Source organism: Dipodomys merriami, unplaced genomic scaffold (assembly GCF_024711535.1).
Source record: "Dipodomys merriami isolate MVZ:Mamm:240054 unplaced genomic scaffold, mDipMer1.0.p SCAF_22, whole genome shotgun sequence".
Taxonomy (NCBI): Eukaryota; Metazoa; Chordata; class Mammalia; order Rodentia; family Heteromyidae; genus Dipodomys; species Dipodomys merriami.
Genome location: NW_027203604.1, coordinates 15,477,958 through 15,499,470, shown reverse-complemented (window position 1 = coordinate 15,499,470; position 21,513 = coordinate 15,477,958). Strand labels below are relative to the sequence as shown.

At 53.1% G+C, this 21,513-nt stretch overlaps 1 protein-coding gene across 9 annotated transcripts in view; it reads left to right on the top strand.

Annotated features, from left to right (window-relative positions):
• Positions 1-20,419, top strand: part of Iqce (IQ motif containing E) — a 40,604-nt gene extending 20,185 nt beyond the window's left edge. For all 9 annotated transcript variants that reach the window (XM_070033447.1, XM_070033445.1, XM_070033448.1 and 6 more), the window contains 12 exons: positions 2,589-2,749; positions 3,435-3,490; positions 4,762-4,988; positions 5,497-5,601; positions 6,749-7,049; positions 10,081-10,278; positions 10,677-10,700; positions 13,389-13,499; positions 13,944-14,065; positions 14,175-14,275; positions 14,820-14,912; positions 18,688-20,419. In XM_070033447.1, the coding sequence (XP_069889548.1) occupies positions 2,589-2,749; positions 3,435-3,490; positions 4,762-4,988; positions 5,497-5,601; positions 6,749-7,049; positions 10,081-10,278; positions 10,677-10,700; positions 13,389-13,499; positions 13,944-14,065; positions 14,175-14,275; positions 14,820-14,912; positions 18,688-18,815 (1,627 nt within the window). In that variant the 3' untranslated portion in view covers positions 18,816-20,419. The remainder of the gene's footprint in view (positions 1-2,588; positions 2,750-3,434; positions 3,491-4,761; positions 4,989-5,496; positions 5,602-6,748; positions 7,050-10,080; positions 10,279-10,676; positions 10,701-13,388; positions 13,500-13,943; positions 14,066-14,174; positions 14,276-14,819; positions 14,913-18,687) is intronic.
• The last annotated feature ends 1,094 nt before the right edge of the window (positions 20,420-21,513 follow it).

The following is a 21,513-nucleotide window of genomic DNA, read 5'->3' as shown; positions in this document are numbered from 1 at the left end:
CTGCTGTACCTTGTGACTATGCCTGCCACAGTTGACCCATACTCTACACATGACTCATTCCACCTGGCACTTTCCCACTAGCACTGCCAAAGGCAGACCTGCCTTACTAAGCAGATCCTCGAGCCACTGCTTTTACCCGAATCAAAGGCTGGGGCCTAACTCAAGTGGTAGTGCCCTTGCTTAGCATGCTTGAGATCCTGGGCTCAGTCATCAGTTCGGCAAAGCTGGACGCAATAGCCTATGTCTATAAGTTCAGCTGCTCAAGAGGTGGAGATTTAGAGAATCTTGATTCAAGACCAGCCTAGACAAAAAGTTTACAAGACCCCATCTCAGCCAATAAAAAGGCAGACTTAGCTGGACATGCCTATAATCCTGGCTGTTCAGGAGACTGAAATCTGAGGATCAAAGCTGGCACAGGCAGGAAATTCCATGAGACACTTATCTCTAATAAACTACCAAAAGGCCAGAATTGGAGTTGTGGCTCAAGTGGTAAAGCACCAGCCTTGAGCAAAAGAAGCTCAAAGCACCTAGGACCTGATTTCGAGCTCCAGGACATACACAGTAGAGAGAGAGAGAGAGAAATGAGTATTGTTCCGTAAAGTTCCCATGAGCATTGGGTCAGCAGAGCCTGCGCCTCAGCTCTGGGTGATGCAGGCTCAGGCTCTGGCAACCTCCATGCTCTCAGCAGCAGCTTTCTATGTTCCTCTTTACTCTGTCTGCCCTGCCCTAGCCGGGCCCTTTTACGCATACCTTCATGGCCTCATCACATGCAGAAAGCGGGACAGTGCTTCAGCTGTGTCCTGACCCATCTCCAGCAGTGAAATCACAACTCAAAGCCACAAAAGTGCAGTAGTATCTGTGCTGCCCTAAACAAGCAGTGAAAAGAGTGTTGTCTCCCCATAAGAGGATGGCATGGCCTCAGAGATTTCTCAGCCCTCCACACATGCATGGCTCACCTCAAAAGCCCCATGAGCACTGGTTTTAGTTTACAGGGATTTTTTTGTTGTAGTTGTTTTGGTTTTTTTTCTGGTACTAGGGTTTGAACTCAGAACCTCACACCTGCTTGGCTTTCTTACTCATGGCTAGCACTCTACCACTGAATTATGCCTCTAGCCTGCCTCTTTGCTGATTAATTGGAGATGGGATTTTGCAGAATTTTCTGCCCAGGATGGCCTTGAACTGCATTCTTCTGGATCTCAACCTTCTCTAAGTAGCTAGGGTTACAGGTGTGCACCACTGGTGCTCAGCTAATTTGCAGATAAATGTTTTGTTTTGTTTTGTTTTTTGATCGATTGTGGGGCTTGAACTCTGGGCATCAACTCAAGGCTAGTGCTCTACCACTTTTAAGCCACAGACTTTTCTGCCCAGGCTGGCTTTGAACCTCAATCCTCAGATCTCAGCCTCCTGAGAAGCTAGGATTACAGGAGTGAGCCACTGGTGCCGGCTCTTAATACAGTTTTTGTTATTGTTGGTTGTGGGCCTGAACTCTGGGCGTGGGCACTGTCCCTCAGCTCTTCAGCTTAAGGCTAGCACTCTACCACTTGAGCCACAGAGCCACTGCTGGGTTTTTCTGCGTATGTGGTGCTAAGGAATTGAACCCAGGGCCTCATGCATGCAAGGCAAGCACTCTACCACGGAGCCACCTTCCCAGCCCCTGGCTCTGAATACAGTTTTTGTTGTTGCTGGTTGTGGGCCTGAACTCTGGGCGTGGGCACTGTCCCTCAGCTCTTCAGCTTAAGGCGAGCGCTCTACCACTTGAGCTACAGCGCCACTTCCGGTTTTCTGTTGGTTTATTGGAGATAGGAGTCTCACGGTCTCTCCTGCCCAGGCTGGCTTTGAACCGTGATCCTCAGATCTCAGCCTCCTGAGTAGCTAGGATTACAGGCATGAGCCACCAGCGCCCGGCTCCTGAATACAATTTTTATAATAAGAATGGGAGTACAAAGCTGGGTACCAGTAGCTCACACCTGTAATCCTAGCTACTCAAGAGGCTAAGATCTGAAGATCTTGGTTCAAAACCAGCCTGGGCAGGAAAGTCTGAGATTCTTATCTCCAATGAACCACAGAAAACTAGAAGTTGACCTGTGGCTCAAGTGGTAGAGCTCGAGTCTTGAGCTGAAGTGCTGAGGGACAGCACCCAGGCCCAGAGTTAAGCCTCATAACTGATTAAAAAAAAAAAAAAATGGAGGGCTGGGAAGGTGGCTCAGTGGTAGAGCGCTTGCCTTGCATGCATGAGGCCCTAGGTTCGATTCCTCAGCACCACATAAGCAAAAAGAAAAAAGCCGGAAGTGGCACTGTGGCTCAAGTGGTAGAGCGCTAGCCTTGAGCTGAAGAGCTGAGGGACAGCACCCAGGCCCAGAGTTCAGGCCCCACGACCGGACGCAAAAAAAAATGGAGTCTATCACGGGTTAACATTTTATTTGGGGTTCAGAGTTAGTGTTCCCTACTTGACTGTAGATTCTCAAATGTAAGACCACTCAGCTCCCCACCAGAAAGCAACAGGCCAAGACTTGAAGCTCATCTCTCATTGGAAGCCATTTTAAGCCAGTCAAGAAACCTAGCCTCAGCCTTGCCTCTATTGTTGCCAGGCCCTTGATGGAGAAGCCTGGCCTGAAAAGACAGAGGAAGATGAGCAGCGCCCTGCTGAACCTGTCCCGCAGCGTCCAGGAGCTGACCGAAGAGAACCAGAGTTTGAAGGAAGACCTGGACCGTGTGCTAAGCAACTCGCCCACCGTCTCCAAAACAAAGAGTATTTCCCGCAGACCACTGGTGGGGAGGGAGAGCGGGGGGACAGACATGAGGGAGGAAGTAAGGTCTCATTCTGCCAGGGGAGATGTGAGGTGGCCCCAGTGATGTGAAGGGCATGTGCTGTGAGCAGCTTGTTCTAGAAAGTGGATGTGTCGGCTCAAAGAAGACATGTCGGGACCCTACAATGTGGCCCTGGAGGTAGAGCAGGATGGGATCAGAGCACAGGCTCCCCTGCCATGGTGACCACGCGGTGGCATGGCCTGTGGGGCAGGTGAGGTCTGAGGCGTGGGGAGGTGGAGGCAGGCCGTGGGCAGTGTGTGGGTCTGCTGAGTGTGGAACCAAGGGAGGCTGCCTTGAGAGCAAGCAAGAGCAGGAGTCGAGGAGAAGAGCAGGTCAGCCCTGCGCTCAGGAAGACTGGGAAGTAGCCCGTGAAGCAGCTGTGCCAGAGGGCTTGGAGTAAGTACCAAGGATGGAGCTTGGGGTTTGGCAAGGCAGAAGTCCTTGGCGACCTTGCTGGGTTAAACCAGGATATTCAAGCATTAGTATTGTGATTTCAGACAGCCCTTTCATGTCAGTCATCTCTGGGCCAGGAAGTTGTTGAAAGATGCACAGGGGGAGGCAAGGAGGCCATCACTGAGAAGGCCATGCAGCTACAGAGGCCTGTGCACACCTGCCCTTCCCGTTAGGTTACATGGACTGGAGCAAGCCCCGGCTACTGAGACGCATTGCGGAACTGGAAAGGGTGAGTGAGTGGCGCGGGCCTCCGCCGAGGAATGCACAGTGAAGACAGGTCGCCGGGTGGGTGTGCACAGTGGCTGGCCAGCACGTGGCCCTAAGCACAAATTAAAGAGCATGGGCCCTGAGGACTAGGTTGGGTTGGTTTTTGTGTGCTGGTCTCAGGACCTGGGTTCTGTCCCTGAGCTTTTTACTTAAGGCTAGTCCTCTACCACTTGAGTCACAGCTCCACTTCTGGGTTTTGTTTTGTGGGTCTCCCCACCCCCCACCCCCACCCCCGAGAGTTAATTGGAAATAAGAATCCTAAGGACTCCTACCTGGGCTGGCTTTAATCCATGATCCCCAGATCTCAGCCTTCTGAGTAATTGGGATTACAGGCTTGAGCCACCACCACCTGGCTATGGCTCTCTTTTTATAGAGATTTAGGCCAAATGATAGAGCGAGCTCTTGCCTACCCAGTACCACCAAGTAAACAAACAGCCACAGAGCCCGCATAAGTGAATGTCCTGTGTAGCCACAGGTGGGTGCACATGACCCTTGAGTCCCCACAACCCAGTGGTGCATGCATCCTGTGGACTCTGCTCTGCGGTTCCTCCAAACTCTTCTTTACCCCTTGTGACTCTTGAGGGTGCAGGAAGCTGTTCTTCCAGCCAAAAAACCTGGGAGGTGGCATTCCCTCAGCCCACATGGGTGTACCTGGTCCTGCATCCCACTATGTCCTTCGGCTCTTTGGCAAAGCAGAGCAAACCCTAGGGGAGAACACTTGAAATATGTTCACACATATCCAAAATAGCACATGTAAGGCACTGCCATGCACTGCGTGTGTGTTACAAGTAAAGCTGGCTGGGAGATGCAAGCAAGTGGGCAGGGCAGGACTGTGAAGTGGGAGCAGGAGTTCCAGGCCCAGGGGAATGAGGTCAGCATGGTCAGTGTGACCCAGGGTTCTGCTGGCACAACTGGAACCTGGTTCAAGGTGGAAAGCCCTAAGGTGGGGGACTGCTTGACTTGAAGAGGAGAGCACAAATAGAAGAGGCACTTAACTCTCACCTGCCTCCTGCCCTTTTTGCTGCTGCCCAGAGGCTCCAAGGCCACCCCTCCCCCTCAGCCCCTCAGCTGTCCCCCTCCGATCCCGCGTCCCACAGCCACACTTCCACATACCAGAGCCTTGTGCGTGTGGCTCATGGTCCATGGTGGTTCATGAACAAAGTGTTCTCCGTGGCTCATCTTCTGGCTTTCCCAAGTGGTAATAATGTTCACAAATGTCTATGTTGCCTCCAGAAACTGAGTTCGCAAGAGGGTGTAAAGCTCCCAACCACAGAGCTGGCGAGGCTGAATCCTCTGCCCCTGTCCACGTCTAGCACGTCTGTGCACAAGCTACCAAAAGCTCCACCACCGCCTCCACCGCAGCCACCACCACCATCGGAGGAGCCGGAGCCCCTGCAGGAGGCCATGCGAGAGCTGCGGCAGGAGCGCAGCTGGCTGCGGGGACAGCTGCTGGAGTTCGAGTAGGTGCCTGTGCCCTTGTCCCAGGCAGGCCTCCTCCACCTCTGACGTCATGGGGTGGACCACACCTGTCTCCCAGTAGGCTCGCTGCCCTGTTTCCTAGAGAGAAATTTGTGTGGCCAGTGAGATCTGAGGCAGAGTGATGTCAGATTAGAAAGGCACCACTTCTAGGTTTTTCTGCTTATGTGGTGCTGAAGAATCAAACCCAGGGACTCATGCATGCAAGGCAAGCACTCTACCACTGAGCCACCTTCCCAGCCCCTGAGGGGGTTCTTAATGAAGCACATCACTTCTGACAGCGTCTATGAAGCCACCATTTAGGGACCCCTTCCTTCGTGACAGACAGGACTCTTCTCCACACTTGAGGAGCGTCTAGCTCATTTACCAGGGGGCCCTGGGTCTCCATGTGCAGCTGAGGTCTGTGCTGCTCTGCTGAGGAAGCACAGCCATCAGGCACTGGGGCTCCTGGGCTCTGCAGGCAACCATGGGAACATGGTTTTGTGCCTTCAGGGTGGAAGTGAAACAGCTGCTGCACACGAAGGCCAGCCTGGAGCAGGAGCTGGAAAAGGCCAGGAAGGAGGAGCAGAAGCGATGGGAGCGTGAGCAGGCTCTGCAGTAAGTGGGCTGCATCTTGGGCAAGGACTGGCGCACTTGCACCTTCCTGTCTGGCGGGACACCCCCGCCCCTGGAGTCTCAGCGCACAGAGGCACACCTCTTCCTGGGTGCTTACACCAGTGTTCTTTTGCCTTTTGAGTAAAACTCCAACCCCAGGAGTAGCTTCCAATTGTAGACCAGCATTGGCCCTGTGATATGTGGGCCACCTCTGTACTTCCTGTGGACAGCTGAAGGGTGCAGTCACCTTCTGCTCTGGGCCACATAGCCCCTCAGCAGGGTGCCTCCCACCTCCTGCAGAGGAGCGCTGCTCTTCAGAGCCAGAGTACAGGTTGCCTGCATGGTAGGGGAGCCAGGAGCACGGGAAGGGGGCCACAAACCACCAGAGGATGCAGCTCCTTAGAGGAGCAGGGCAACAGTGTGGGCCGGGCACAAGGGGCTACTGCTGAGAAGGGAGTCCCCAATAGGTAAAGGTTTCTTTTAACTGGTACAATGCTTGTAAGCAGGAGGCCCGGAATTCAAGCTCTAGTATAACACAAAAAAACAAAAAGCACCCCCCAAGAAGCTTAGCCATGTGTAGCTAGCTCAGTGGTCAAGAATGTGCTGAGCGCCGGGCGCTGGTGGCTCACGCCTGTAATCCTAGCTACTCAGGAGGCTGAGATCTGAGGATCGCGGTTCAAAGCCAGCCCGGGCAGGAGAGACCGTGAGACTCCTATCTCCAATAAACCACCAGAAAACCGGAAGTGTCGCTGTAGCTCAAGTGGTAGAGCGCTCGCCTTGAGCTGAAGAGCTGAGGGACAGCGCCCAGGCCCAGAGTTCAAGCCCCACGACCGACAAAAAAAAAAAAAAAAAAAGAATGTGCTGAGCATATGAGAGGGTTTGGGTTCCATCCCAGCACCAAAAGGAAAAATCCTGTATGATACCTTCTAATCCATCATTCATGCGGTGAGTTCTGATGGTGTTTCTGGAGGCCCTCAGCTGGGCTGACAGCCCCAAGGAGATGGCGGAAAGCACTGCTTTGTGGAAGGGTCTCTGCTATCTCTGCTATGGAGGTGTCCACCTGCTCTCTGCAGCCTGTCCTGTTGTGTGATGGCCAGCCATTGCTCCTCCAGTGACAACTAAGATGCCCTCTATGCCCTTCCCACTGCAGAGAGGAGATTCAAGCACTGACCAGGAAGTGTCAAGAGCTAGAAGAAACTAAGAGAGTAGAGACACATGTTCCACTGGACGTGGCTCCCATGGACGTGGCTTCCATGGGTGAGGTTCCTATTGACCTGTCTCCCGTGGACCTGTCTCCCGTGGACCTGTCTCCTGTGGACCTGTCTCCTGTGGACCTGTCTCCTGTGGACCTGTCTCCCATGGATGAAGCTTCCATAGTCCTGACTCCTGAGGATGTCACTTCAGTGGATGCAGCTCCTGTGGACTTGGCTCCCGTGGACCTGGTCCCTGAGGTAGAGTGTCTGTTGTTTTGTCTCTGCTCAGCTGGGGTTGCTCCTAGCCAGTGTCCCATGCTCCCTGTTCTCCTGACCATCATGTGACCTTCATGATGGATTTCTGAAACTGAGCAGTACATGTAGAGGCCAAGGTTATAGTCTTGGGTCAGCTGATGGCCAGAGAATTGCCCTCTCAGGCTGCCCGGCTCTGTAACAGGCACAGGAAGGGAGGCTCTTGTACCTGACCTGGAGGAGTGGGTCTCTTACACCCGCCTGCTGGTCCTGGAGCTGGATGGAGTGTGGGAGTTGTACATGACAACCATCTAGGTAGCAAGTATCAGCTGACATCTGCATATGCAAAAACCAAGACCAGATGCTAAGCTCCAAGGCCTCATCACATGGTTCACATGGTATGTGATAAGTCCTGTAGGCTAGGTGTGGATGTCCCTACCTGTAATCCTGGCCTCTGGAGGCTGAGGCAGGAGGAGCTCGAATTCAAGGTCAGCCTGGACTACAATAGTGAGACCTTGTCTCATAAAAACAAAAGCTATATGTTAGAGTACTTGCCTAGCATGCATGAGGCCCTGGTTTCAACCCCCAGCACCACCCAAAACCAAAGAAAGAAAAGCACAGCATGGTCTAGGAGGAACCGCTCCCTCCCCTTGTACTGTCATCCAGAAGCTTCAGGTCTTTGCAGCAGGTGGTCTGATGGTTAGGAAACAATCCTTGGGCTCCAGGTGGATGGCTGAGGTCCCAGGACCTGCTCCTTATTGAACAAGGTAGATAGGGTTTGGCTTGGTTTGGCTTGGTGTGGTTTGGTTTGGTTTCCATCTGGACTGACTTCTTCCAGTGCTGGTTCCTAGTTTGCCTGGGGCCTTAAAAGCAGGTTGACATTCTCAGTTATAAGCCAGACAAATCACAGTGCTGCAGGTGACAGGGAGGTCACAGGGAGAGGTTTCAAGAGCCCCATCTGTGCCCTTTCTCCCATGTTGCGGTGTCTGGTCTTGGCACCCCCTGCTGGCAGGGCAAGGCTGCCAATGGGGGTCTCCTGTCTTTTCTGAAAAGCATTTTCAGATGTTGCTGCTGGTTTTTCCATTGCTTTGGGCAATGACCTAAAGGACCTTGAATCACATTCCCAGCCCCGCTTCCACCTTTGATGTTCCCTGCACATGTGTTTGCCCCCAGGGTCACCGCCCCAGGACAGGCAAGTGTGGGGAAGATCCCTACTTCCCTCTGCCGTTCATTCTGTGTGGCAGGTGGGGTGGAATGTCCCCTCTGGGGTCTGATCACTTTGGGCACTGGGGAAAGCCACAGCTAGGTGCTCGAAGGATCTGGGTGGTGGCAGGGCTTAGTGACCTGTCACTGTTGTACATTTGGAAACTGGCCACCCTAGGTCCTGTCCCTCATCCTCCACCTGCAGCTGGTGGGAAGTGTGGCCTGGAAGGGGACTGTTCGCATACCACTCCCACCATGACAGTTCACACGGAGACAGCCGCAGGTTTTCCTGCCTGCTTTTATGACTGACAAAAAAAAAAAAAATGAAGACAGGGATGGTTCCTTTCCTGTCTGCTAACTGGACAAGGAACCCACCAGGGGAGGTGTCCTTCCACATAGACTGTGTGACCCTGTCCTGTGTGCCCATTACATGCGCTTGAGTGTGTGTACACGTGTACATACAAAATAAAAACTCAATATGGGATCCTCCTGCCTCAGCCTCTTGAGGGTTAGGATTACAGACATGTACCACCACACCCAACCCCTTTATATTTTTAAATTTATACTTAGAAATATGTCTAGAAGGGCTAGGAAAATGGCTTAGTGATAGGTTTGATTTCTCAGTACCACATAAACAGAAAAAGCCAGAAGTGGCGTTGTGGCTTAAGTGGTAGAACGCTAGTCTTGAGCAGAAGAAGCTCAGGGACAGCGTCCAGGCCCTGAATTCAAGCCCCAGGACTGGCAAAACAAAACAACCTATTTCCAAGCTGGGCACCAGGACTCAATGCCTATAATCCTAGCTACTCAAGAGGCTGAGTTCTGAGGATTGCAGTTCAAAGCCAGCCATGTAGTGAAATCCATGAGATTCTTGTCTATAATACTACTCAGAAAAAGCTGGAAGTGACACTGTGGCTCAAGTGGTAAAATGCCAGCCTTGAGCAAAGGTCAGGGACAGCACCGAGGCCCTGAGTTCAAGCATCAAGACTGGCGTGCGCGTGCACACGCGTGCGTGCACACACACACACACACACACACACAATTCCATCTTCAAAAGGAGGAGTGGGCTTAGCTGGGAGTATTGGAGGTGGTTAACGCTCAGCGTCACGTGTGAATGATGAATTGTGGGTTGAGACATTTCTTCACAGTTGCCTCATGGGATTCATATGCATACCAACACAATTTTTTTTCAATCGTGGGGATTGAACCAAGAACCTCACACTTGCTAGGCAGGTACTCTAGCACTGGAGTCATGCCTCCAGCCCCTCTTGCTTATTTTTCAGATAGGGTCTCACATTTTTGTCCTGCCCAGCTTGGGATGAGATCCCCCTGCCTATGGCTTCAGGCAGCTGAGATTATAGTTATGCTCCACCATACCTAGCCTGTTGGTTGTGGTGGAGTATCGCTAAGTATTGCCCAAATGGCCTCAAACCATGATCCTCCCAGCCCCTGCCTTTTTAGTACCTGGCATTGCAGGTATAATCCATCATACCCAGCTCATTTATTGAGATGGGATCTTGCAGACTTTTTGTCCCAGCTGTCTTCAAATAGCCATCTTCTCAGTTTGTTCCCCTCCCCCCAGTAGCTGGGACTATAGCTATGCTGTCGCAAGATGGCTTGTGGCTGTTCTGTGGACAGACTTCCTACTGGGACCACGTCCTCCTCAGTGCCTCCTCCTGGAGTTGTGTGTTTAGATCTAGAGGTGTAATAAAGATGCAGCACATGTATTCCTAGTCTCATCTGATGAGTGGAGCAAGGTGGCCCGCCAGGCAATATCCTGCCTGAAGGCTGATAGGCATCTGTGTGCAGCAGCCCATACCCCCTCCATTTCCTGCAGGACCCCGAGTTGCTCCTCTCGCCCTCACCTTGCAGCGAGCACTCGCACCCTGACTTAGAGCTGGATTCTTGCAGCGAGGAGGGGCAGGAGGGCTGCCCTGAGTCCCTCGGCCCTGACCCCATTCCCAGCCCCTGCTCTGACAGGAGAGAGGTCGCTGCCAGGACCCTGCAGGCCTGGTGGAAGGCCCGCCAGCAGCAGGTGAGTGCCCCTGGCTCCAGCAGTTCCCCCACAGTGGCCTGGCCCACAGCTCAGGTAGCCAGCCCTAACCAGACCCCATCTTTGCCTTCCATACTGGAAACAAGGCCTGCAGGGGAGGGAGTTGTGGTGATGCTGCCTCCAGCGGGCCCCAGTGGTTCAGTAATTATTCATTCTTCTAAAATGCATTGTAGTCACGGTTCCTTGTCACACCTGCATGGCCTCATTGTGGGCACCACATGCCCTTCTGCCGCCCTGGTGGCTTGCACGGCCTTGTTTTACAGCTCCTCCCTCCTGCTTCCCACCACTGCCCCCCTCTCACCCCTGGGCAACTTGGTTTTGGGTGAACTGGCTGAGGAACTCATCTTACCCTTGCTAACTTTTTTTTTAATCTGTTTCAGAGAAGAAAAGTTATTCTGGATGAGGTAAGCAGAATTATTTTTACCAATTTCAGATGATGTGTTTTTTCTTTGAAGAGAAATCACTGAGAGATACTGACAGACCTAGTCTTGATATTTGTGAAATCAAACCCTGACATTATGTTTAAAATATATAAGTAGTAGAAACATCAAATAGCCAAAGTGCCAAACAAACAGAAGCAGAAGTAGGACAAGCAGGGCCCAAAGCCACCCCAGGCAAAAGCACAAGACTCTTTTCTCTAAAACAAGCTAAAAAGCAAAGAGGACTGAGGGCATGGTCCCACAATAGAGTGCCTGCCTGTCGAGCCGAGGCTCTGAGTTCAAACCCCAGTTCTGCCAAAAAGAAAAAGAAAAAAATCAGTTATTTATTCTCTCAGCACACCTCACCCCTCATCAGCCCAGCCAAGGGCCGCAGGGTCCCCAACACCTGTCAAAGCCCCGAGAACTCAGGTGGCCTGGAGAGGGAATCGGCCTCGTGGGCAGGAAGTCCATGTTGATTGGGTCTGAGGGGACCATTGCAGCAGGCTGAGACATGAAAGGAGGGGACAGGAGCCAAGAGAGGTGCACCAGTGTGGTTCTGAGCTGCCCCTAGACTGGAAGCTTTATCTCCTTCCCATGGACAAGGCCTCTGTCGACACCATGTGTCAGCATCTGGCCATAGCCAAGGCTACCATCTCCATCCCTGAGAGGAAGGTCAGCCTCGGGGCTCCACACTGCTGCTCCACCCACTACCCCTTCAGGCTCTGGGCTCTAAAGAACAGCCATAGCCTGAAGCTGTTGACTAGGGCGCAACATCTCCTGCTCCAGACTTGGTGCCCATCCAGCTAGTGGCTCATTCCCTCAGTGCTGGGGGCTTGTGAGGAGGAGCAGCAGGGGCCCCTCCAGATGGGTGGGTGCAGCGGCTGCACCTCAGGCTGCAGGAAGAACAGCCAGAGTTGAGGCCAAGAGGCAACCATCAGCGCCCATACTCAGCCTCAGCCCCTCAGGGTCAACCCGGCCCCCTGCAGAAGTGTGTCACCCTCGGCCCCTCTCCAGCACCCTGGGGTCCCCTCCTTGTACTTGCAGGCTGGTGGCCATGTCAGATACCAGCACACATAGCCCCACCACACCTGCCGCATCCCCTTCCTTGTCGTTCTCAGGCACTCCTGCCCCGGTACCTTCCTTGGTGAGCCCCATGCTGCCCTCTCTGTTTCCACCCCCAACAAACATGGCTGAAGAAAAGTACATGCCACATGATACAGAGTAGCTTCTTCCACTTCCATGGCCTCCAGCTCCATGCCGTTGCCATGATCTCTCCAGTCTGAGCCGCACACATACTGCTCATCACTGACTTCAGTGAGGCAGGCGCCGCTGGGAGACCAGCTACAGCCAGCAGTCACCTCTCTCAGGATGCCCACAATTAAAAATAACAATACCCAGCCAGGTGTGGTGGGGCAGGCCTGTAGTCCCAGCACTTGGGAGGCCTAGGAAGGAGGATCGGGAGTGGCAGGCCAGTGAGATGTGTCTCCAAACAAAAGAACACACAGCCTGGTCAGTAGTAAGCCCTGGCAGTGTGAAAGATGCAGCTGGGGCTCTGCCCGTCCTCAGGAAGCCAGACCTGGGTAAGTGCTGGGAGCAGCTTGGCAAGAAACCTTGAACTTGACCTCTGCTGGCAGCAGTTGTACCTATGAGGAGGTGGAGGCAGAGCCTGGTAAATGGATAAATGTGTCTGTCCACACGGTGGGAGTGATCCAGCCACGAGAGGAGCCTTGGAAACACCTGAGTGACAGCCGCCACTCGTGTGCCATCTCCATGGACCGGGAATGCGGTTCTGTGTAGGGTGATGTGGGGGCAGCATTCTAGCCCAGACCCCCCTGCGCTGTACCCGCTAAGAAAGTTACAGTGGAGAGCCTAATGTACTTGTTAGCATGTTGAAAATACCTTTGGGCTGGAGGCGTGGCTCAAGCAGTGGAACTCAAGTCTCTGAGTTCAATCTCTAGTTCTTCCAGTTAAAACAAACAAACAAAAAAACTTCCCTGTCACTTGAGAGACCAGAGGATTGAGAGGATTTGAGGCCAGCCTGAGCTACACAGTGAAACTTTACTTTGGAAAAACATGTAAATGTTAAACTATAGAGAACCTCTACCCCCTAAGAACTGAGATTAGTGGGGTGAGCCACAGTTCTGGGCTGCTGGTTTCTTGGGAGAAGGCAAATGTCTTTGTGATGGCTGTAACAGAAGTAGCTGAACCTCTGGACCACGTGCATGCTTTTCCTCTCCTGCGTCACTGTGGCAGTGGATGCAGGTGTTTGGCAGCAGTTGCCCAAAGCACAGAGCAGCAGCCTGGGGCCTTGGGGGCTTATTTCTCAAAAAAGCTACCAAGGCTAGGATGAGGGGACAAATAACCCCTCAGGATTGCCCATCACCTGCAGCCTGTGCCCCTGGGGCCTGAGGTGAGAGCCCAGGGGGCCTGGGCTGGACAGTGGTGGAGGAGTGAGAAACCCCTTGGGTACAGTGCAGATACCACCGTCCAAGCAGGGATGTGAGCGCCTGTACTGGGGCATCCTGTGACCACCACTCCCCCAGTACCTCCTCCACAGGAGGTTAGACACCCCCCCACACACACACACACACATTTCTACATGAGCTCATCTCCCTCAGTCTCTTCCTACCCGGCTTGCAGGGAATTTACACAAGGCTTGTCCTCTCCCACCAGGCGACCGTAGCGCTGCAGGTGGCTTTCAGGGGACACCTTGCGCGGGCCAGGCTGCTCTCCAGCCACATACACGACTCCACATCGCCCCCCGCGCCAGACGTGCAGGACCAGGTAACCATCGGGGCTGGATGCAGCCAGTGGCCCTGGGCAAACCCAGCAGAGGCACTTCTGGGTGGGTTGATGAGCTTAACCTTGGAGGCCTGCATGCTCTGAGGGCTGAAGAGGCACAGAGTAGCGCATCTACCTCACAAGAAAAACCTGCCAAAAATAAGGAGTCATGTTCCCCACGTCAGCCCATCATAACTCATGAAGATGAGATGTATATTGTAAAATCTCCCAGCCAGGCAGGGAGGTTCATGCCTATAATCCCAGCACTGGGAGGCTGAGGCTGGGAGCCCGGGCTGCATAGCAAGACCCTGTCTCAAATCCTCCAGAGTTCCCTAGTGTCTGGAGGTTGCTGAGTCAGGCAAGCAGTGAAGGGTCACCTGGAGAGGCACCACCCCTGGGGCCAGCAAGGGCGCCACAGGGCTTCTCTCCTGTTGTCGTTGCATGCAGCACCCTCCAGAGCCCCGAGTCCCGAGCCCCACCCCTCAGACTGAGGCTGGCCCAGGCCAAGAGGAGGCTATCACCATCATCCAGTCCGCCCTCCGGGGGCACCTGGCCCGGGACAGGTACAGGTGAGTGCTCCGGTGGGTAAGGACTGTGGGGTGGGGCCATCTATGTAGGCCGCTGCCTTGGCAGATCAGTGAGCGCTACCCAAGTCAGCCAAGGCCTTGTCTCTTCCAGTGCCACCAGCAAAGAGACAGCCACTACCGTGTCTCCAAGGAAAGCTGACCAGGCCACACTCCCAGAGGCTACCTCCCTGCCCTCCTTCGAGGTTTCTCCTGGTAATACACCATTTCCATTCTGGGGGTAGGGAGCTGCTAGCCCTCCAAGATTCAAACACAAAGCATGGTTCCCTTCCAGACGCCTGGGGCTGCCCCATGCTCAGCCACTCCTCAAGCCCAGCAGCACCTTCTGGTGCTGGAGCTGTGTGGAGCTCCTAGAGCTGCACACAGGCCCAGGCCCTGATGGGAATCTCGCTCAGCTGCCAGCAAAGCCCTGTTCCTTCTCTGGCTGGCAGAACAAATGAATCCTCGAGCTCATTGAAGCCCTGGGCCGGCCCTGAGTCATGTGCCCCCCTCACCCCACTTCTCTGGCAACTCTGTACCCCAGCACAGTGGGAGCAGATTAGATGGCCTCAACGTCACTTCCCCGCCTCCAATTCTGTGGTCCTGAGACTTGGGGCATCATTAGACAGAGACGTGTCCTGCAGGTGCCTTCTGGGTAGCAGTAAAGGAGAGGCAAGCTCAGAGAAGACCTGCACCATGCATGGTGACCAGGGGGGAAGTGACATGTGCAGAACAAGGCCCCATTTGTGTGTCCCCCCAGATAAGGAGCAGAGTGAAATGAGCAGTGAGGAGACCACAGAGGATGAACCCCAGCCCGGGTCCGGGGAGACGCCAGGCCCACAGCTGCTCTCTGGTAAGGAGTTTGTACTATCTCCAGCATTTACCCTGTTCTCTCTTTGTTAATAATAATTTTTATTGAGATTAAATGATTACATAGATTTCACAGTATTGTAGGGCAGTGATACTTAAAGTTATAAACACATTTTAACCTTCACAAGGCAAAATGTCATTATCTTGGTCTGTAAAGTTCGTGAATTCTACAAACTTTGACAGTACAACTATTTCTTCCACATTGAGTTACCCTGTTCTCTGAGGGCAAAAGGTCCCACAGTGAGGATAAAGCTGTGACCTACCCCATCCTTCGTGCCCGCAGCCTGGCCAGGCCCCTCTGTGCCTCGGGCATGCCCTGATCCTACCTGTAGGAGCCCATCCTGGAGACCTTCCCAGGCCAGACACCATGTTTAGTTGTGATTGTTGGTTTGTCCCATACCAGGGCTTGAACTCAGGGCCTAGCACTTTCTAGAGGCTTCTTTTGCTCAAGGCTGGTGCTCAACCTCCGGAGCCATACCTCCAGTCCAGATTTTTTGCTGGTTACTTGGAGATGCAGTCTCACAGACTTTTCTACTCTGGCTAGCTTCAAACCTCAGTCCTCAGACTGGGATGTAGCTCAGTGGCAAAGCGCTTGCCTAACAAGTACAACATCCTGGGTTCCATCCCCAGTGCTAAAAAGAAAAAGAAAAGACAAAAACAATGCAGTTTAAAAAAAAAACAACAACAGAAAAAAAAAAACAAAACTTTTAAAGCTGGGCGCCAGTAGCTCACACTTGTAATCCTAGCTACTCAGGAAGCTGAGATCTGAGGATTGTGGTTCAAAGCCAGCCCGGGCAGGAAAGTCTGTGAAACTCTTTATCACCAATAAACCACCAGAAAACTGGAAGTGGTATTGTGGCTCATGTGGTAGAACACTACTAGCCTTGAGCTAAAGAGCTGAGGGACAGTGCCCAGGCCTGAAATTCAAGCCTCAACAACAACAACAAAAAGCCAAAACAAAAACCCTCAATCCTCCAGGGCTCAGTTTCCTGAATAGCATTACAAGTGTGAGCCACTAGTACAAGCCTGGACATCATGTTTGAAATAACATTTTGTCTTCCTCTCCCCCACCCCCAAGCCATTGCTTTTCTAACTTTGTCAGAACTAGTAAACACTGAACTTTGGTACTATCTTCAAATCCCCATCTGCAAAGCTCAGGAAACGAAACCCAGCAGACACCGGAGCCCTCAGTACCCAGAAGGCTGTTCTCCAAAGTCCTGGTTTATTCTGATCTCACCAGACCCGCTGTCTGGTGACCTTTAGAGTATTTGGACAGGACTGAAGTGTCTGTGTATGTTGCCCTTTCATGACCTTAAAATGGTAGATTCAGCCACCCAACCGCAGGTACCAGCTCAGACATGGCAGACGTCCAGGTCAGACATGGAAGTCACAAGCCCATTTGCAGAGTGTAAACCACGCCCTTCTCTGGGCCCCCTCTGGTGGTGGGGTTTGGAGACAATGCAGTGGTGTAGCCCAGTCTGGCCTCAAATGCACAATCCTTCTGCCTAAACTGCCCAAGGCAGTGGTCACCATGCCTGAAGAGCTAATTATGTGGTTTTGGTTTTTGGTTTTTTGGTTGTGGGGCTTGAACTCTGGACCTGGGTGCTGTCATTCAGTTCTTCAGCTCAAGACTAGTACTCTACCACTTGTGCCACAGCGTAACTTCCAGTTTTCTGGTGGTTTATTGGAGATAAGAATCTCAGGGCTGGGAAGGTGGCTCAGTGGTAGAGCGCTTGCCTTGCATGTCTGAGGCCCTGGGTTTGATTCCTCAGCACCACATAAGCAAAAAGAAAAAAGCCGGAAGTGGCGCTATGGCTCAAGTGGTAGAGTGCTGGCCTTGAGATGAAGAGCTGAGGGACAGCGCCCAGGCCCAGAGTTCAGGCCCCACGACCGGACCCAAAAAAAAAAGAAAAGAAAAGAATCTCAAGGACTTTCCTGCCTGGGCTGGCTTTGAACCGTGATCCTCAGATCTCAGCCTCCTGAGTAGCTAGGATTACAGGTGTGAGCCACCAGCACCCAGACAATTATGGTTTTTTGAGGGGGTCAGTACTTGGGCCTTATACTTGCTCAGCTGTCATTCTACTATTTGAGCTATGCCTCCAACCATGCTTTTTTTGATCAGTTGTGGGGCTTGAACTCAGGGCCTGGGTGCTGTACTTGAGCTTTTTCATTCAAGGTTAGTACTCTACCTTTTTGAGCCACAGTTCCACTTCTGGTTTTCTGGCTTATTGGAGATAAGAGACTTACAGAATTTCCTGCCCAGGCTGGCCTCAAACTGCAATCCTCAGATCTTAGCCTCCAGAGTAGCTAAGACTAACAGGTGTGAGCCACCAATATCCAGCTCAGCCCTGCTTTCTGGGGTTATTCTGCAGATGGATTCTAGTGAACTTTTCTACTCAGGCTGTCTTCAAACCACAATACTACAGGTCTCAGCCTCCTGAGTAGTTAGAATCACAGACATGAGCCACTGCTACCTCTAATAATGCCTGGTGCCAGGCATTAGCACTGGATTGGTTATGGTTTTTGTTTTGTTTCTTTTATGCTAGTGCTGGGGCTTGAACTCAGAGCCTCAATGCTGTCCCTTAGCTTTTTCACTTAGGACTGGCATTCTACCACTTGAACCATGCTTCTACTGCCAGCTTTTTTTTTTTTGTATGCCAGTCTTAGGGCTTAAACTCAGGGCCTGGGTGCTACCCCTGAGATGTTTTGCTCAAGGACATCACTAAATGACTTGAGTCACAGATCCACTTATGGCTTTTTGGTGGTTAATTGGAGATAAGTCATGGATTTTCCTGCCCTGGCTTTGAAATGTGACCCTCATATCTCAGCCTCCTGAGCAGCTAGGATTGCAGGCTTGAGGCAATAATATCCAGCAACTTTTTTACCCCCTCTAGAAGAAGAAAGTAAGTATTCTTAGCACTTGAACTCTGGACCTGGGTCCTGTCCCTGAGCTCTTCAGTTAAGGCTATCACTCTACCACTGGAGCCCACAGGGCCACTTCCGGTTTTCTGGTGGTTAACTGGAGATGAGTCTCACAGACTTTCCTGCCCAGGCTGGCTTTGAACCATTATCCTCAGATCTTAGCCTCCTGAGTAGCTAGGATTACAGACATGAGTCACCAGTGCCCAGCTCCATTTCTGGCTTTTGCTTGTTATTTTTGAGAGTTAGCATTTTCTGGCCTGGTGCAGGCCAGCAGCGAGGAGAGCAAATGCACACCACCTGGTCCACCCCTCCATTGAGGACATTTTTTCTGCCCAGGCTGGCCTCAAATATTGATCCTAACAATCCCAGCCTCCCAAGTAGCTCAGATGATAGGTGTGAGCCAGGGAAGGCTGGCAAGAGTGAGGCTCTTGGCTGTGGAACTCCTGCCCTTCCTTCTCCCTTCCTTTCTCCATTGCCATCGAGGGTGGCATTCCTGTTGCCTGTCCCCATCCTAGAAAGGAGCTGGTGTGGAGAAGTGGCATCCAGGGACGAACCCTCAGCTGTCCCTGACTGGTAGCCTCAAGGCCACGCCTCCAGCACGAGACCCTTGCCTCCTGTCACCCACGTCCCTCTGCAAGTGTTCTGATCTCAGGGAATGGCCCAGCTCCTCAGAGCTCGGGGAGAGCAGCGGGGCCATGTGGGGATGTAAGCAGGCCTCCAGGCCCTGCCCTCAACTTGCTGCCTCAGGTGGGGCTGCACTCTTGCCTTGGGGGCTGGGGGCACTGGGGATGGCCCCTTGACTGCTTGCTAACCCCTCCCACTCTGGTTCATTTCAGCGGAGCCCTTTCCTCCAGACCCACAGCCCACCTCACCCCTGCCTGTGGACGACAGCACCTCTGACTCTGATGATGACATCATCATCGCGCCCTCTCTGCCCATGAAGAATAACTCCTCCCCCTTCTAGGCCCCAGCTGCTGTCTCCAGGCCAAGGGCTGCCAGGGACAGGCCAGGGGCAAAGGACAAGGCGTGCTCTGGGGAAGCTGGCACTGGAGAGACAGAACAGCCTGCGTCCCACCCACAGCCTCACCTCAGCGTGCTCCTGCCGTTCTCCCTTTGAGGGTCCCTGCCAGTAGTGCCTTTCTGTGGAGAAGGCCCGGTGGCCACCTCCCACCTCACTCCACTCTGGCTGCAGTTCAGAACTTTGTCCCAGAATCCGGAGCCGCAGGGCGTCCTGCAAAGACCAGTCAGGCAGCACTTTTCTACCTGACCTTGACCTGTGACCCGGGAGGAGCATCATTATCCCAGCCAATGCTGTGATATCATCACTAGCCAGGACCTCTGACCTTTCCCAGCAGACAAACGCTTTTAGGGGAGTGAGTGGGACTCCCCACACCTCCCCCACCCCTGCCTGCCCACCCATCACCCCTGCCGCAGCAAGCCCACTTCACAGGCTAGGCAAAGCCACACACACACACACACACGCACACACATGCACACGCACACATGTCCCCAGATGAGCTCCTTGCCACCCCCTCCCTGTGGGCACTGCCCTTTGTAGGCAGGATTGTGGGTGGGACCTGCCATGGTGGGCGAACACTACAAGAATACAGAGCATCACTGTGACTGCGAGATCAGCAGTGGGGGGGAGGGGGTCACCCTACAGGAAGGCAGGGCCAGGAGGTGGCTGTTGCCTAGGGACAGCTCCTGTGTCCTAAGCTAATGCCACACCACCTGGACCTTCAGAAGCCAGCAGCTCCTATGCGGAGCCCAGAGCTTCAGTCCTGACATCAGCCAGGGAGAAAAGGGGAGGACTCAGGTGTGCTCAAGGCTGAGCAGCCCCACATGTAGCCCAGGCCCTGTGGCCCAGTCCCCACAGAGCTCCCCAGAGGCTCCACAGAGGCTGACAAGCCTCTCGGGACAACTTAGGGCACACTGGACTCCACTGGCCCCTTGGATGGGTGCCCCTGGCTATTTGGGAATGGGAGCCTCAGGGAGGGAGGCCAGGAAGGGGGAGTTCCAACTGCCCAGCCTGGGATGGGACCAGGCACAGCTGAAAGGCGCGCCCATGCCACCCTTAAAAGCACAAGAGGGTGACACGGTGGCGCTGCAGTGTCTAGCGCTGCTGGAGGGGGCCTCGACTCTGTCACGGCCACTCTGCCCTAAGCTATGGGTGACAAAGCCAGGGGAAATTTAACCTCAGGACGCCCTTGGTCAGGCAGATTCGCACTCTTCCGCTTCCGGAGAGGGGGCTCAGGGCAGGGCTTAGGCCTTAGGCAAATCTGCACGTCCCCAGGTCCTGCAGCCTGACTAGGTGTCTGGCCCAGGGTAGAGGGAGGAGAAGGTCAGGCTTGGCCCTGGACCTATGACCTGACCTGTAGGTACCTGGTCCAGGGCAGAGGGAGAAGAAGGTCAGGCATGGCCCAAGGCTTGAGTTTTCCCCAGAACTGTAAATATGTACATGTCCCTGGCTGTCTCTGGCCCAGTGCTGTTACCTATGCAAACATTCCATCCTGAAGCTACCTCAATAAATGACCGTACCTCAAGCCTGTACTTCAGTTGATGACCAGTGCTGGGGGTCATCCATGCCCAGTTACTGGGAGTATCTCCAGGGCCTGGGGGGCAGGCCACTGCTGCTGGCTTCAGTGGGAGCAGGCCAGGGAACCAGGAATTTAAATTGTGGGGGTGCAGTTCACAGCATGGGGACCTGGGGGTGAGGAAGGCCTGGGGTGGAGCCTGACAGCCTTGGGGGAGTTCAGGAGCAGAGTCCAGGAGATGCCTGGACCTCAGCGGTAAGGGCCAAACTAGGTCCAAGTGTGTACACTTGTGGTGGGAGCTAATGTGCCCTTGAACTTAAAGAGCTGGAGCAAAACTACCTGCTACAAGCTGGGTAGGCAGTCTATTGTAGAACAACCTTCCAGAGGCAGTCACCAGTGGCTCACACCTGTAATCCTAAGTACTCAGATTTTTTTTTTTTTTTTTTTTTTTTTTTGTCGTGGGGCTTGAACTCTGGGCTTGGGCGCTGTCCTTGCACTCTTCAGCTCAAGGCGAGCACTCTACCACTTGAGCCACAGCGCCACTTCCTAATCCTAGGTACTCAGGAGGCTGAAGCATAGATAGCTCAAAGCCAACCTGGGCAGGAAAGTCAGAGCTTCTCTCCAATTAACCACTAAGAAGCCGTAAGTGGAGCTGTGGCTCAAAACTGGTAGGGCAGTAGCCTTGAGTGGGAAAAAAAAAAAAAAAGCTAAAGGACACTGCTTATGCCCTAGGTTCAAGCCCCTGGACTGTACAAAACTTTAAAAAGGTTAGCTGGCAGAGCAAAAACAAACAGCTAGATTCCCTGAGCCTGGCCCCTGGCATTTAGCTGGAATGGCGTGACAGTGGGAGCTTGTTGGCTGGGTCTGTGGAGACCAGGAGGGAGGGACCAGATTCAAATGACCCTGAGTGCAGGTGCTGGCTGCCTTCTGTCTGATGAATATCTATTTTTGTCTCCTGACAAAGGAAATGAGGACTGAGACTTCTATCCAGCAGATAGACCAAAACCTTCCTTCCAAAAAGATTAAAATCCCACTTCAAAAAAAAAAAAAGACCTGGCTCCGATCTACCAACATAATACACTGAGCTGAGCTTCATCTTTGAAGATATAAATACCTTCTGTGAAACGC